Raw genomic sequence first — 16695 nt, forward strand, 5'->3', positions numbered from 1 at the left:
CTCCTCCTCAGTGAGCATGCGCAGTAATTAACACTTTACACAGTAAAGTAAATAAGTAACGTAAGTGAATAATATCAGCAGTTTTACTCGTCGTTAAGTTTAACTTTGACTGTTTCTGAAAAAAATGGCCACAGAGTGAGAGGTCTTTTTTTAAAATTTATTTATTTTTAACGCTCTGACGAGAACAGACACTTATCAGGCAAATAAATTTGTTTATTCAGTGGAGTTGCATCAGTCATTTTATGACAGCTGGCAACTTGGGACTAATCTCACAGGAGTCACCCGGTAGCTATTAAAAACAACAAACATACTGCAAACACACTGCAGAAAAATTACAAATCATTTTCTTTACAATCAATAAAAAACTTTAAGTTTGTGATCCATTTCCAAGAGTGATTAATTGTTGTTGTTTTTCTTTTAAAATGTGTTTAATATATATATATATATATATATATATATATATATATATATATATAAAACACAAAGCATTGCATTATAAATCAGATAATGTATAATAGTCTGAAAAGGCATTGCGACGTCAGGATTATAGTTTGTTTTCTGCAACTCATGGAGACGTTTTTGTTTTATTGGCAGTAGAAGGTGAGAACGTTTTCGTGGTTTCCTCTGACCAATAGGACGGGAGGTCTCAGATCACGGGACAAGAAGTCGAGCCACGCCAGGTAGAGAGCGCTGGGACACGCCCCTCTCCTCCCCACCGGCATGGTGCTGATAAAAGACACAGTGATGGAGATTCACCGGCGGAGCTGGTAACATTACGTTTATTCAAAGGCTGACATACTGTACTCACATAACAATCAGAGCGGCCTCTCTGGAGTAATCCTGCAGAACCTCGTGGAGACGGATCTGACGGAGAGACTGAGGAAAAAGTGGACGATTTTAAGAAAAAGGAAAATACATATTTATTTTTTTGGATCGTTTTCAAGCAGCGTGTGATCATCTCGCGTCAGACCTTGGCCTTGTTCCTCTCGAAATCCTGCTCTGTGATCATCCAGGGCTCCTCCCGCTGTTTCGGAGCCGCGGACTCGGAGTCCTGTTTAGGGTTCGTGTCCAGCCTGAAGCGGCTGACCATGTTCTCGAACTGATGGACGCTGGGATGCAATAGATGCAAGGCAGAGGTTGCTATTCTGATTACGTTAAGAAAAGTTTGGATTCATTTGTGCTATTTTTTTTTTTCACATCCACAAAACCTTCTGCACAAACTTCGATTTTTGAGGATATCATAACGCAGTTACAAAGGAAATTCAAAAAAAAAGTCACAACATGTTATTTTTACATTGATTAGATCTTTTTTTTTTTTTCTCATCAAAGACAAATGATGCATTCAGTTATGAGACTTGCTTTAAGGTAACTATTCTTGATTTGTCTCAGTGTTTCAGTGCGATAATTTAATTTCAGACGTCTTTAATTTGCATTCTGACAACACAAAAAGCAAAAAAAAAAATTGAGCCTATATACTATTTTTAAGGTAAGATAAATTATTTTTGAAATGTTTTAAGAAAATATTTAACCCATTGGCAGATTTTGCTTGAAGTGAGCAAATTTCACAAGTTAACATAATATTTTGTGTTTGGGCCTCATTTCAGCAGGTAGCAGGTTTAAATCTGACACGGACTGAACAGAACTTTTTACTAGTTTCAACGCTGAAAAAAGGCATTGACAATTTTTTGGGAATAAATAGAGCTAATTTCACGAGTTAAGAGAATATTTCGTGGCGTTTCCAGTTGATGTTGAGATGTTGGGAAGCACCGATGTGGGCTTTAATCTGAGCTGCAGTTCATTTTTTGATTTCTGAGGCTGACTACTCCAGTGACTCATCCTCTTCAGCAGAGGGCGCTCCTGGACTTACAATAATGAGGGTTGCCATGAATGCCGTGAATAATTAAGCGTGGTTTAAAATGAGGGCAAACATATTTTGCCCTCCCGACATAATCTAATGTTTACATAAACTGTAAAGTAAAAATGTAAAAATTCTCTGTAGATATAATGTTAATATACAAGGCCGGTCTAACTCCCAGTGAACAGGACCTTTTGACCTTGAACGCAGCTCACTCTTTTTAGGTTAGGTTAGGTTAGGTAGTTACTTTATTAATCCCCAAGGGGACATTTTTGAATGTGACACAGAATCTGCCTATGAGTCATTTTCAAAAAAACACACTAACACGCAGTGCCAGGAATAAGCTCCGCCCCTTAATACATTTTGAGTAATAAGTGACCCCTGCTATAAAGTGTAATTAAAAATCATAAACTGTAAAACTCATGCATGACCTGTTTATTAACCTGTTACCGGGCAAAAATAAGCTATTAACCTCCCTTTTCTTTTCTTTTTTTTTTTATCCCACATTGATTTGAGGAATATGCATTATAAAAGCCCAAAACTAAAATAATGAAGATTAAAACAAAGCCGTGCTACAGGGAGACTTTCCAAGATCATAAAAACAGAACCTTTATCCTGTCATCTGGTCGTTTGCTTCGGTGGTGGATATCCCGAATATACTTCAATCAGCATAAAACATCTGTGAGGTCAGTGAATTTGCCAGACAGATATTTTTCCGTCTGTTTTTTTTTCTTCTTCTTCATTATCACTGACACAAGCTTCAGCAGTCTTACTTCTCGGATTTTGGATTCTGGTCAATGTCGGGAAGCACTTCAACGTCGTGGAAACCGAGACGAAACTTCTCGATCAGCGCCCGCACCCTGGAGAGACAACAGAGAGCTTTTGGTTTTCAACATTTTCAGACTCTCAAATTCAGAAACGACAGAAATAATATTTTAAAAATCACAAACAATGTTTAAAGGAAAGTTGCTCTTGCTGACCTACTGACATTTGCTTACTTAAAGGGCATAATACATATTTTTTTTTGTAATTACAAACCCACAGAGAAACTCTACAGCTCTTTTCAGAGTTTTATAGCCTCTTTTAGCTCATTGTTTTGGTTTTAGGCCCCCGCTGCACTGGTTTGTCTCACTCTCGCAGCTCTCATCAGATTTGTTTCAGCAAAAAAACAAAACAAAAAATAAACAACAACAACTCTAAAACCCCGACGACACGAGGAGCACGAAATGGACAACAGACACTGTTTTGTTGGGTTCAGACGTTTTGGCCGACAACCAAAGAAATGCGACTGATCCGATGAGACCCGCATCGCAGCGATCTAACGGCGATAAGCAAGTTATCCGGCCGCTTACTCCTCCCTCCGCTCCTCCTTTCTGTCCGCGTCTCCTCCCACGAACACTCGAACTTTACACTTGGCCCAGCGCTTCCTGCGGGTCAGCAGGTAGGGCAGCAGCAGGGTCAGACCTGGTGAACACACACACACACACACACACACACACACACACGCACACACACACACACACACACACACAATGAGGAAGAAACCTGCGGTGATATTCTGGAAATCAGAAATAAAAGAGGTGGAGATTTAATCGGACCTCCGTCGTCGTTCAGCCAGAACACGTCGATGGTTTTCTTCCCTTGTTTGTTCTGAAACACCGTGTCGGACTGAGGCTCCGGTTCAATGGAGACGGGAGCTGCAAAACAAATGAATACACAGAAAATAGTTGTTTTTTTTACAGTTGATTTACATCATAAATCTTGAGTATTAATGTTCAGAATCGACATAGATTTACATAAAAGAAATGAATGCCGGTGATATAATCATATTTATACGTACACGTAGCGCTTGTTCGAATGCGGGAGCGGGCGGAGACGGCGTTTATACCCTCCGGTCCTCCGTCAAAACCTGGATTAACTGAAGTAAAGACAGGAACATATTGGGTATTATGTACTTTGCTGACTGTCAGATGCTTCAACGGTGATGGATGGATGTGGACTTGCACTTCCCGCCGCGCCCGCCTCGTTACCGCCAAAACAAACCCGACACCTTAGGAGCATCTGCGGCGGTTAAAGAGTTTATCGTTGGCGTGAAATTCGTTTGCTCTCCGTGCACTCTGCTCTAATGCGAATTTAAGTCCCTCACCGTGCGACGGAGACGGACGAGAGACGTCCAGTCCGCCTTTCATTCTCAGCACGCACACGCCGTACTGTAGGTCGAAGGCATCGCTGGAACACGCAAGAGAAATGAATTGCACACACACAGAAACACACGTTGATTTAAAGTTGAATTTGAGGTTGTGTCAGCTTTATTGCAAACACAATATTTAAACGAAAGTAGCTTCCACTGCACTCACTGCAGTATTCCTATGTAGTTGTGTCCGGCCTGCAGAGTGTCACTGTGCCAGTCCTTCTTGAAGCCCATCAGCAGAACATTTGGCTTGATTCGGCCCAATCCTGCCCCCTGGTGGACAATCAGCAACGTGAGCAGAAGAACGTGAGAGGCCTTGCTGGAGGCACCGGGCTTCAACGAACTACATACCGAAAACATAACAGCATCAAACGGATCCAGTGCAGCATATTTAATTCAATAACAAAAATATAAATTCCCTGAGGTGATCATTGCAGCCGTAAAAAAAACAAAACCAAAATTACATCAAAGTAAAAGTTAGAAAAATAAGCACAAGACAACAGGAAGACTGCTTGCTTGTAAACATGGATGTAAATGCTTAAAAACAGCTTTCCACATCTTTATTTGGAAGAAAATGCACAGTGTGTATATATATATATATGTATATATATATATATATATATATATATATATATGACTTGTTTGTCTAGAAGAAAATTACAATGGGCACCTTTTAAGTAGATATATATATATATATATATATATATATATTGTTGAAATGGATTTAAAAATAGTAACACATAAGTTATGTCTTCCACCCACGGTAGCATCGGCTGTTTTTCCGCTTGTAAGCGATATTTTCTTTTTCTTTTTTCTTAACAGCTAATAGTCCTGAGTAAAATCTGCTCCTTGTTGGTTTTGAGCCACTGTGACTACATCACTAGAGCTTTCCTTCTGAGGCAGAAAACGAGGGTTCGTTAGGAGTTTTCTAGCTGGACAAAACAGCTGTTTGGAACAGGACTCAGCTGGTGGGACTCTGACCTGGAGCAGCATGTTAACTCCCGATCGCAGCTCTGTAGCCTCCATTCCTCTGTAGAAGGACTTGACCTTCCTTTGGTTCAACCAGGTGACGTGACTCTCGCTGCTCGCCTTATCCTCCGCTGATGGAGAGGGACCAGCCTGACAGAACACGGCGACCAAAAGGAGTTTAGTCTTCGGCCGTAATATGGAAATTTGAAATATTCAAAACCGAGTTTGCTCCTGTTATTCTTTTTTACTGAATCAACATTGTAGCATTTATGTGTATTTATTTTGAACTGTACTCACAGTGATCACATTTCCACACATCATCAGACTGAGACTTTTTGTGAAACAGTTGACGAGATCCACCAGAGCAGGTCGACTGCTGGGAGGACCCGTCAGCACCAAACACTGAGGCCTGAAAGAAGTTCAGTCATGGAGTACTTCAGTTCAGAGCTACTGTATTTACTCTTTTTTTTTTTTTTTTTTTCTTGATAAGTCAGCTGATATGTATGTTTCTGAGAGTCCTTTATGTTCTAGATGTAATAATCTGGATCCTCCTGGCCACATGTTTTGGTCCTGTTCTTCACTGAAAAAAAAAACCCCCCTACTAGAAACTAAACAAAATGTTCTGTTAGCTCAAACAAATCTACAAAAGGGGGTTAAGCAAAATGGAGTTGATTAGTTTCCTCGAAACAAACAAGAAAATATAGTCTAAAAATGAAATTTAAAAAAACAATATAGCCTTGAAATTAACTTTATATGTAAGCAGCATCAACCTTTAAATCTTGGTACAGTGCCGTTTCCAACTTCAAATAAGGCAAAATCTAAAATATTTGTTTTTTTATTCTGCACACTTTAATATTTTTTGGTCTGCAAACAAGGACCTAAAAGCCTTGAAAACACATTCAATTATAATATAACACTAAGAACAACACAAAATATGATGGTAATTTGTGGAATTTGCTCATTTCACACAAAAAAGTCTGTCAGTGGAACAAAGATTTTCTTAAAACTAGTATTCAAATAACATTATATTGTGAGGGTCAATCAATTGTGAACAAAAAAATTCTCCAGATAAAAAAAGTGAGGTGCTGAAATTTGGACATTTGACAAACCGCAGGCTGAATTTATTCTCATTAAAAGCGTTTAACTATTATGTAAACACTAAACTAAACATGTAATTCGACATCCAGCACGAGACAGCAGTATTTTTTAGACCAAAGCAGATGAACCGCAGATCGTCACCGACCTGTAGTTCTTGACGTGGTCCTCCACGTGGTTGAGGCTGACGCACTGGTTCAGAGCCATGTTGTAGGAGCTCGCCTGCACCGACGACCCCCAGTTCACAGCTGGACACAGCAGAGTGGGAATGGAGCAGCTGGCGGCTCCACACTTTCTCGAGGCAGATTCAACTGTGTGTGTGTGTGTGTGTGTGTGTGTGTGTGTGTGTGTGTGTGTGTGTGTGTGTGTTAGTTCACCTGGCTTCTTGTAGAGCGTGTACCCCAAAAGGAGGAAGACAATACTGAAAGCGATGAGGGCCGCCCACCAAGTCAGCAGGAACATGATGACCACACAGCACACGGCGCCCAGCAGAGACAGCCACTTACTGTAGAACCTGAAGGACGGACGCCAACCTGCACACACACACACACACACACACACACACACACACACACACACACACACACGAGGGGTCGACACTCGTTTTGTATCGGTCAGTTATTCTGTTGCATTATGAATCTTGTAAGTTTAATTCCTAAGTCTTTAGTCTGGCTCCAATTAGAAAAAAAAATTGGCACCGACCAGTAAGCAGTTCTTTAGGCTTCAGTTCGGCTTTACTGCAAATCATAATTTGCTACGTCCATATTTATATTCACTCTGTGGACATGAGCCAAACTAAAACAAATCAAAGTAGTATGCCTCAAATATTCTGTCCCAACTATAGTTTATGTCATATTAAGTACTTTTTTTTCTTTCTATCATGTGGATGTTTGTTCGTCTGAATCTATTTCATGATCAATTCATTTGCTGTTATAATCATGATAGACAACTGAACCTCTGTGATTTTTTTTCATTCGGATGTTGAAGGACTGGTCTCCTCATTAATTATGTGATTTATTCTTGTCTATTTTAAACCACAAAATGTGTCGTTCAGCAATAAACTACACCGACTGATATTATGTTAAATTTGTTTTAAACCGCACAGACTCCTCCCACTTCCGTGATCTTTTTGGCTTTCACTTTTGTACAGTGGGAGGAAAGTGTCTTTTATTCTTATATGTTTTCTTGAGAGTCTCTGGTTTTCTCATATATTAGTGTTACAATATCTATCTGTCCGTTAAAAGCCACGCGCGTCACATCTGGATCCTTTACCTGGTGAGTTGGTGATGGAGGCGTGGAAGCAGCTGAAGTTGATCAAGGAGTAGGAGCAGAGGAAGAAGTTGGAGATGATGGGAGCGATGGTGTTCAACTCAGCTGGCGATGAGGTAATACAGAAGGTGAGCACTAAGAGGCTTAGAGACACGTCTTTGATAAGCAATCATGGGCAGCAATAACCTCTGTGACAAATGTTCTATGTTTCCTGGGACTGCTTTCCATGTGTTGCTAGTTGAAGGCTTTTTAATGAGAAGCAGCAGCAAGAGGAGCTCCATATAATGACCCTCGACCTTAATACAATTATATACAGCATTAGGAGAGTAAACAAGTAAACATTCAGGCTATTATTAATAACACAAGCGGGAAGGAAATTACAATTTCTGAATTTAAGTCTTTAAATTGATCTTACATGTAAATATATATAAGATAGATTTAAATGTAGCTTAATGAAATTAAATATATGAATTTCACTTAAGGCAATGGCTGCAGTGTTGGCAGCTGTGATTCTACTAAGATAGGCTATTTATCTCTTAACACTGGTGTTACTTTTTTACCTCCATTATGATTCATTTCAGCTGCTGCATTTGAAAAAACAATTTTTTTTTTGAAGATGTTAACAGCTTAAAAATAGATTTTTTTTTTTTAAATGCATGAAGAAATTTCCCCTCGGGGATTAATAAAGTGTATAAAATCTAAAAAAAAATAAAATAAAATAAAATAAATCTCACCAGACAGCTGTAATATCAATCACTGCTATTTGGGTTTTTACTTGCTGTTATTTTTTTTTGTTTATTTACATTTTGAAAATAAACACATTCTATTGCAACATAATGCTTTAAAGTAAAATGTGAAATTTTTTTTAAAGAATCCACGTCCCTACTTCGAAGCCTCACCGATGATGATGAAGCAGGCAGCGATGACGTACGTCAGTAGGTAGCCTCGGAGGGGTTCGTGGTTTTTACCGTAACCTTTGCCAAAGAAGCCGATGAGAGGGTAGAGCTGGTCCTTACAAAGACACTACCGAGAAGAAAAAAAATGAAACGACAGACGAAAATAATACACGTGGGAATGTTTTTTTTAAACCGGCACAAGAAAATATCTAATGGGTGATAAGACACGACACGAACTCTTTTAATGAGTACCTGGAAGACTTTGGGAGCCGACACCAGGCAGGCCAACGCTGAGGACAGAGTAGCTCCAAATATACCAGCGGTGATGAGCGGGGCGAAGGCCGACACCATGCTCATCGACTGGAGACGCAAAATGTGTTTACTTTTTAACAGGGCAGAAAAACACTTTGTCAACCAGGCGACTTATAAAGAGAGACTGAATCATATATTCAGTGGTATTAGCACTTTTGATAATTATTCCTGCCACTGGCAGTGGAAGAACAGTCAAAGACAACTCTTTGAACAGACCAGCAGGCGAGGCAGACGTTACGCTTTGTCGCCCCCAAGTGGCAACAAGACATAACTGAGCTTAAAGGTGTAATAGATTGTATGGTCTGCAACTCATGCGACAAGTTGTTTTCTCCTCTGGAAAGCGACGTTGAAATAAAAAAAAAAGCAGATCCACTTCTGCCGGTAATTTCTCGTGCAACTTTTCGGCCGATAATATCTTCGAGCGTTAACAGTATTTGCGTGTCTCGCATCGTGGGAACATCTCTCTGAACAATTAATCAGATCAGGAAACAAAAGGTTTTGGGAATATGCACATGTTTTCTTCTCCAGTAAATTTACAGAAAACCAATGTCAAGCAAAAACGTACAGAAACAGAGAAATGTAAAGATAAAGGAGATTTTTTTTTTTGTCTGCATGCGTTTGTGTCGACCTGATAGTAGTTACTGATGCCGTAGGCGCACGTCTTATTGTCTATACACTCGGTGAAGTCCCATCCGTATTTGCAAGCTAATCCGACACAGTCCTCGCTGGACGAGGAGGAAGACAGGGTGTCGTTTAACAGGCCGGACGCATCGCGCACCACACAGGATCCTGGAAACAACACGAAGATTATTCAACCCCTGATCCTGAAGAAATCGATTTTTAAATTTGTATCAGTCATATTTTGTCTCATGATTACAGCAAATGTGGAAGAAGTGGAAGAAATCTAAATACGGGCTTTAATAAGGATACAGTACCGATGGTAGCCGAGATGATGATGTAGGACACTGTGGTCCAGAATATGGCCAACAGCGTTCCTCGGGGGATGGCCACCGCTGGATTCTGGGAAGGAGACGTCATTAACGTAACATAAGGCTTTTTAAAGTGCACTACAATTTACTTCTGAATGAATGAAGATGTATGTGTATATACGTGCAGGAAGCAGGCAGGTTTTTTTTTTTTATAAATACACTGTTGTTTTATAGCATCACGATTTTGCTAGAAACAAAAAAAATTAATAAAAAGAGCTGAGAAAAAAAGATAGAAACCTTCAGGTCTCCGGAGATGTTAGCCCCTGCCAGGATGCCGGTGGCGGAGGGGAAGAAAATGGAGAACATGCCAAAGAAGCTGCCCTCCGGCCCCCGCCAGTCAGGCACAAAATTGGCAGCAAAGATGTCCGCTGTTGAAGGTGAAACGGTCAGCTTACTGGAGTTATGACGAGGACAGAATCATAAGCCTTCTGAATGTAGAAAAAGCATTGTTTTTCGATAAACGGTCGTGATACGCCGATGTAAATAATGCCAGACTTATTTATTTTGTTTGTTACAATTATTGATGATCACCTTTGTAGCTGAAGAAACCTTTGGCTTGTTTCTCCGGTGAAGCCGGTATGATTGTTCCAACAACGTAACTTACGAATGACACCAAGATGACCAGGAAGAACAGAATCTGAGCCTGTGGAAGGTTTAATATACCGTTATCATGCAGATTGCGGACACATGTCTGAATGCAAGAACAGCACTTGTGTATGTTGCTATAGTGATAAATAAAAACCTTCGACTCCCACGCCATGCCAGCCATCGAGATGCCGAAAAGAAACGTGACGGTGATGATGCCGATGATGCGGATGTCGTTGGTTCGGTCCACCATGACGGCTCCGTGTTCCTGAGGGAGAAAGTTTAGAGACATTTCGGGAGGTTTTTCAAAGAGAATTTAAAGATCGACTGTTTATTGTACGGTTTTGCACGCGGACACGTGAACACGCTTGCCTACACTACTCACCCGCATGAGGTCCGTAACGGTCTCTGCGAAGCCCACGGTGTGCATGGCCACGGCTACAGCGTTGGCGAAGGCAAAGATCAGACCGATGGAGCCGCCCAGCTCTGGACCGAGGCTGCGGCTGATCAGGAAGTACGTCCCGCCTGAGGACGAGACGGTGGAGTGAAAGTGGGCGTCGGGTAGCGCTACTCTTATGGGTTGTGTTGCCGAGCGAACGAACCTCCTTTGACTTTGCCGTTGGTGGCGATGGCTGAAGTCGAGAGACCAGTGATCCCAGTTATACAAGAGGACAGAAGAATAATCACCCAAGTCAGACCTGACAGAGAGACGATGACGAAATACGTTTCATCAGCTGCTGTGGATGAAGTAGCGATAAAAGTACGTAAAAAGGTGTAAGGAGGGTTTTTTTGTTGGTCGTACCTATACCAGCTTGAGCGGTGATCCACGGGAGCCTCAGGAACAAAATGACTCCCCAGATGTTGAGCATGCAGCGGATCTAGAAGACGGATCAAAACATAGAGGCGACGAATGGTTGACCGATCAAATTCTCTTGGAAAATGGCGTCACCAATCATCGAAGATCTCGCGGAGGTTAAGAGGGTCTTTTGGAAACGCAAGAGGATTCAAAGAGCATCCAACAGCAGCAATCTTTGTGCATAAATTTGATCTTAACCTCTCCTAAAGTTCAATGATACCCCACAAAACCCACACCGGTCCAAACCCTTCCTGCCTACCATGACTCCCTGCACCCAGCCAAAGCGAGTCGGTTCAGACGGCGGCTCCTTCTGCTCGTCCTCGTCCTCATTAGAGCTGTCTCCTGCTTCCATCTGTCCAGTTGTTGTCTCTTCATACATGGGAGGTCTGGAGTCATCCTAGGTCAAATCATATTCGGTCAATTTTACATCAATAGGCCAAAATCATAAATCACAACTTTGTTAAAAAAAAAGAAAAAAAAAAAGCTTTATAATCTGTACAGTAAACTACACTGTATGCACTCTACTACCGCCTCTTCCTTCCAGCAATATAAAACGGTGATGGATTTGTCATTTTTAGGTGAATATAAGAGATAGTTCAAGAAAAGACAAGAATAAATCTCACGAAACTGGTCTAGCACAAAAATGTAGGCTTAAAACAACCGTTTGTCTCGTACAACTACCTTCATCGACAGCAGTAGCAGGTCTTTGCTTTTAGAAAATGTCGCAAATATTGTTCAGTCAAGACAAAAATAGATCAAGACATCAAACCTAAGAGACGTATCATGAACTCAAGTCGACCATTCAAAATATATTTAACACAAATTTAAGTCAAAAGAGCGATTTTTGTATTTTTTTTAATTGACCAACCAGCATTTTCGTTCCTTTTTCTTAATTTTGGTAATCAGCCATACGAGCTGATAAAACTGCAGAGATTTCCTCACCTCAGGTTTGGCGTGCAGCTGGTACAGCGACGGCCTGGAGAGCCGCCGTCGGCCCCACACCTCCGTGTTGGCGTAGAAGTCGTAGTGCGGCGGGACGTCCAGGGTCTCGTGGCCCGTCGGGGCAACGGACCCCCGGGACATTACGCTGTTCGCGTCGCCGCGAACTACACCGTCGTAGTAACCGGACTCATCGAACCCTCCAGATGTCACCTTCACATTAGATAGGGACAGAGAAGGTTTGGGTCTGTACACGCCATCGGTGGCTACCGGGAGCTCCATTCAAAAGGTCAGAATGAGGACCGGAAACACAAATAAAGTCAAGAAAGTCAGCTGATTGGCTTTTTTTTTAAGAGATCTCTTCCTTCAACAGCTGTTTTATCCAACAACCAGTCAGTGAGTGAGTGAAGGTGATGAAGCCATGCTGTCGTTTCAGGTGAATGAGGGAGGCTTTATTGCGAGGGTTGGTTTTATATTTGACCTTAACCATGCAGAAAGAGCTGGAGGCCATGTAAGAAGGCTTGTTCAGTGAACAGTCAAACAAGACTCATTATAGGAACTATTAAGCCTGACATGGACAATTTCACATTGCAGGGTCAACTGAGAAATCATTTCAGACTGTGCTGCAACCAGGAAATAAGTTGTTCCATTTAACAAGGAATCTTACGTACAATGTCCTTCAAGAGACTCAAAAATGTTTTTCCCAGAAGCTCACAGTGGAGAATTACTAGAACTGAGATATTCAGGCAGTTGCATTGATTCATGATTATTTTATCATAGTTATTAATTATTAATATTCACTCCTATTTTTGGTCAGTATGCAAGTTGTAAACAGCATCATTACATGTACAGACTGACCTGTACAATAACCTTGACTGACACAAGGTAGCCAACACAGCATGAAAGAGGTTTAAATGATACTCTTCTCCCTTTTAGTGGAATTTTAAACATCATTATAATATTGATGACTTTAGAAGCTTCCCTACGGCAGTATATTGCAGCCATAATGCCCCAAAACGATCCCTTTCTTGTTATAAAGGGAACAATATTATTTTCTAATGTGAAAAAATGAAAAACTTTTAATGATATAACCTGATTTATTAAAAGAGGATGAGATTTTCAATAGAAAAAAAATGACATAATTGGGTAACAGTAATAAGAAGAAATTGTCATAATAATGTGAAAAACACCTTGTTGTAGATGTTGTTAAAAGGAGATGGTTAAAAATCAGGAGGCTGAGATGTCTACACATTTGGTCTTTGGGAAAGGTAAAACCCTGAAAACTCCTCAAAATGTAATGATTATGAATATAGAATATGTTTATACCCTGAAAATGAATTTATCGAGCCCATTTTTCGATCTGATGTCCCATTCCATAGGTAAATATCATTCGTGTCTGCCTTTCAGATTCTGTTGAACAGGAGTAAGGCCCCCTTTGTACCTGGTGTTGTAATCTGGAGCTGTTATCCCAAACATAGCCGCTGACATTTTCTTTTAAACCAATGCCTTTGTGTGTTCTTTTATGTTTTATGCAAATCTAATGAATTGCTGTTTCCTATCATGTTCACTAAAACATAACCACGCCTCACACTTCGCTGGAATCAGTAAGAACTACTTAACTGTCCGAGACCTTAGTTTAGTTATTTACAGCGATAATTAATGAACATGAACACACACACGTTAACCAGAAGTCAAGGTCACTGCTATCCACGAGGTATCGTATTAGAAATGGACCATGTATAGTTTTAAACATAAGTGCTGACAATTAATGTATCGCTTAACATGAAACACACACACTAGTATATCACACATGCCATATCGGTACCAAGTGTTCATTAGAGAAATTGAAATCAAGGATGATTGTTGCAAACTTAGTGGAGACGATGTGATAGAAAGTAAGAGATGTACTAAATCAAACGCATGATAACACATTAGGAATGTAATTCAAGGCCTGAACAAAACATCAAGGTGATTAATGAATATCATGCCAAACAAGAAACATTGTACATACTGTACCCAAGAGTTACAAATTAGTACAAAATATAAGAAAGTGAAGTTGTTGAAAGTGGCAACTTTGAAAAACTAAAGTGATTGTGTCTTTTGTAGAATACAGTCCTGACTTCTTTTCAGGAACCATTACATAGAAAGGTCCAAAATAGAAAAGACAGATGTCTTACTTTTTGGTGCAGCTCAAGTTTATTTCAAAAGTATTTATTTTGATTAAGATTATGGATTGGTTCATTACAAAGAGAGGAAATAAACAGACTAGCAAATACTGTACCAACTACACAGTGAATTCTGTGATGGACTTCTGGTAAAGTGGTAAAACATTTCCCATTTTTCCCTTCCCCTGAGGATATATAGCATTTAGCCTTTTAGCTTAAAATACTTTGATGCCAGATAACAGTAAGAGCACAGGCCTCCATTAAGCATCTCAAACGTACAGATTGAAAGCTATAGAAACCACAACAGCGGAGTTGGACTGTGGCACGATGATAAAACTTGGTTAAGGATGTCCGTACAGGGCCACCACACCCACTTCATGTTGCATCTCAGTATCTGTCTAACGGAAGAGCAGCCAAACCAATATTGGAAAAAGTGGCCTTGAAGTTAACCTCTACAAAACAAGTAATGGCAGCAACCCAGCAGGTACGTAATCAAATCTTTTTAAGTGCTCGCACCTTCTCCCAGGAGACTGTCCACCAAACTGCAGGAACACCTTTGATCACTCAATCGGTTTGAACTGCATTTCTGAGATTCTGCCAGGTTACGTTGTACGCAGTGACATGACTGAAATCCCACATGTAGCACAAGCAAATTTTGACAGGTGCACAAGTTTATTTAGTTCAGCTGAAATAGATGCATTTCTTTTTGATACAAGGTTGCTGGTGAAGATCAAGACTTGAAAGGATTCTACCCAAGACTTGACTGAAGATTCAGAAACTAAAGATATTAGAGGAAAGTTAGTGTTTAATAAGCCTTGAAAGAATAGTCTAACATTTGGAGGAGGGGAGGAAAACAATTTTCCCTTTCTTGCAAACATTTTAATTAATGCCAGTATTTTAATAGGAAACTACAGCAAAAAAAAAAAAACATACTTAGCAGTGGAAAATGCTAGTTTGAGTATGTGCCATCTCAACAAAAACTAAAGTGCAAAAAAAAAAATTGGTTTTGATTTTACTTGGCCAAGACTGCATTTTAGTCAAGTGTAATGACTTCCTGGAGACCTAGCACTGTGAAGCTGCTAGGCAACCATCAGAGACTCTAAGGTCACTGCACTTAGGCAATGACATAACACTCAACCCGCTGTGAAACAGTTTGAAAATACCCATCAGATTTTTGTACAAATGGAACAAGCATAATGGAGGTGCTAGTAGGTGGGTTTTTGTAACCAAGAGACTCGGTATATTTTTCCTAAATGTTAAACCATTCCGTCAAACAACCTGACAGTTGAAAAGAATCAAATCACAGAATGGAGCTTGGACACTTTAATTAAGACAAATGCACAGTCGATCATCCTCTGCACTGCTTGGGTTCAGACTGCATCACCTGTAATGAAGGACATCATGTGAAAATGGCAATCACGAGTTGTCAAGAATGCATTAAAAGTTAATCTGATGAGTGTTAACGCCTGCCTGTGCAGTAGTTCCCCAGTGGCTGGTCTGCTTTCCCTTGAAAGCTGCTCTGCATGCAGACATCAGGTGATTTCTCCGATGAGATGGTAGATCCTCAGGAACTTTTTTTAAATGCACATTCTGGACCACAAGTTTTGTCTTGAGCAAGCAGCAGAATCAGTCTTCTTAGGAAAACAGGCTACCTGTGACTGGAGATTAGTAGGCTGGACAATGCACAATCCATTGGTGGTGAGCACATGAGTGTAAAAAATTAGGGGCAGGAGGATTGACAGGACTTAAAGATGGAACAGTGTAAACAGGAGATGGTGTAAACAGCCAAGGGATCTGATGCTTTCAGTAAATAGGTATTCCCAGTAGGACAACACAGCTGTTAATGACAGGCTGTGTTAATTAGGATAAACAGTGAATGCTTGTGGTCTTGGAATTGCAACCTTTTCCATGGTTGTCACTGGTAATGGATGCTTTGAGCTGCTGAGTGATTTAGGGTAACAGAAAAGACTCATTTGGGTGCTGTAGCTGGATTTGGAAAAGTGCAGATGGAAAGTTGAACAACTTTCTAAATGATGAGCATGTTGCGTTTCCTGACCGGGATAGATACTGGATAGTTAGTATCTCGGCTGTAATGATTGAGGCCGTAAGTAGTCAACTGGTCGCCTGCAGGCAGCTGTTGTGTTGGGCCAAGAGGATTTTGTCCAGTGATGGGATTATAAACATTTGGCTTGGGGTGAAAGTGTGATTCAGCCAATAGCTGTTGCCCAAAGTTCGTTGGAAGAACGCCAGCAGTCGATCCTGCGTATAAAGAACTATGCTGTTGTGGAAAATTATAAGTCTGAATGTTTTCGGTTTCCATTCGTTTTTCAGGATTGTACACAGTGATGTAAGACTGAGGCTTTCTACTTTGGTAGTTGGAGTTAAGTGGCTTTGAGAGTTGATTTGGACTCACCGAAACCAGAGACGGAAGGTTCTCCGTGGATGGAGCGGGAGTTTTAATGGGCGGTTCCATGTTCTGTCCAGTCCATGTGCCAGAGGCACCACCATAGTTTGTCGTCAGAGGCCAGGAGTTCTGCGGTCTATCAACTCCACCTGTTACAACTTCCATGTCAA

At 40.7% G+C, this 16695-nt stretch overlaps 1 protein-coding gene across 2 annotated transcripts; it reads right to left on the reverse strand.

Moving 5' to 3' along the window:
* Window positions 1–583: 583 nt before the first annotated feature.
* On the reverse strand, window positions 584–12238 carry slc12a3 (solute carrier family 12 member 3). Of its 2 annotated transcripts, none has more exons than XM_069162446.1 (26): window positions 11960–12238; window positions 11277–11414; window positions 10964–11039; window positions 10764–10859; window positions 10547–10686; window positions 10319–10429; window positions 10108–10219; window positions 9814–9944; window positions 9523–9607; window positions 9216–9376; window positions 8528–8635; window positions 8279–8402; window positions 7383–7484; window positions 6488–6643; window positions 6259–6358; window positions 5313–5424; window positions 5028–5165; window positions 4213–4319; window positions 4002–4084; window positions 3705–3773; window positions 3454–3552; window positions 3208–3319; window positions 2629–2715; window positions 971–1109; window positions 809–876; window positions 584–726 (listed from the first exon to the last, which is right to left on the reverse strand). In XM_069162446.1, exons 1-26 carry the CDS (start codon window positions 12236–12238, stop codon window positions 585–587), a joined length of 3075 nt encoding a protein of 1024 aa, XP_069018547.1. In that variant the 3' UTR covers window position 584. The 2 variants fall into 2 exon arrangements, with proteins under 2 accessions (XP_069018547.1, XP_069018545.1); XM_069162444.1 differs by having other exon boundaries at window positions 3696–3773.
* Window positions 12239–16695: the final 4457 nt, after the last annotated feature.

The sequence above is a fragment of the Embiotoca jacksoni genome, unplaced genomic scaffold, assembly GCF_022577435.1.
Source record: "Embiotoca jacksoni isolate LCO1_2020_lvr unplaced genomic scaffold, fEmbJac1.0.p SCAF_3, whole genome shotgun sequence".
In the NCBI taxonomy this organism is placed as follows: Eukaryota; Metazoa; Chordata; class Actinopteri; family Embiotocidae; genus Embiotoca; species Embiotoca jacksoni.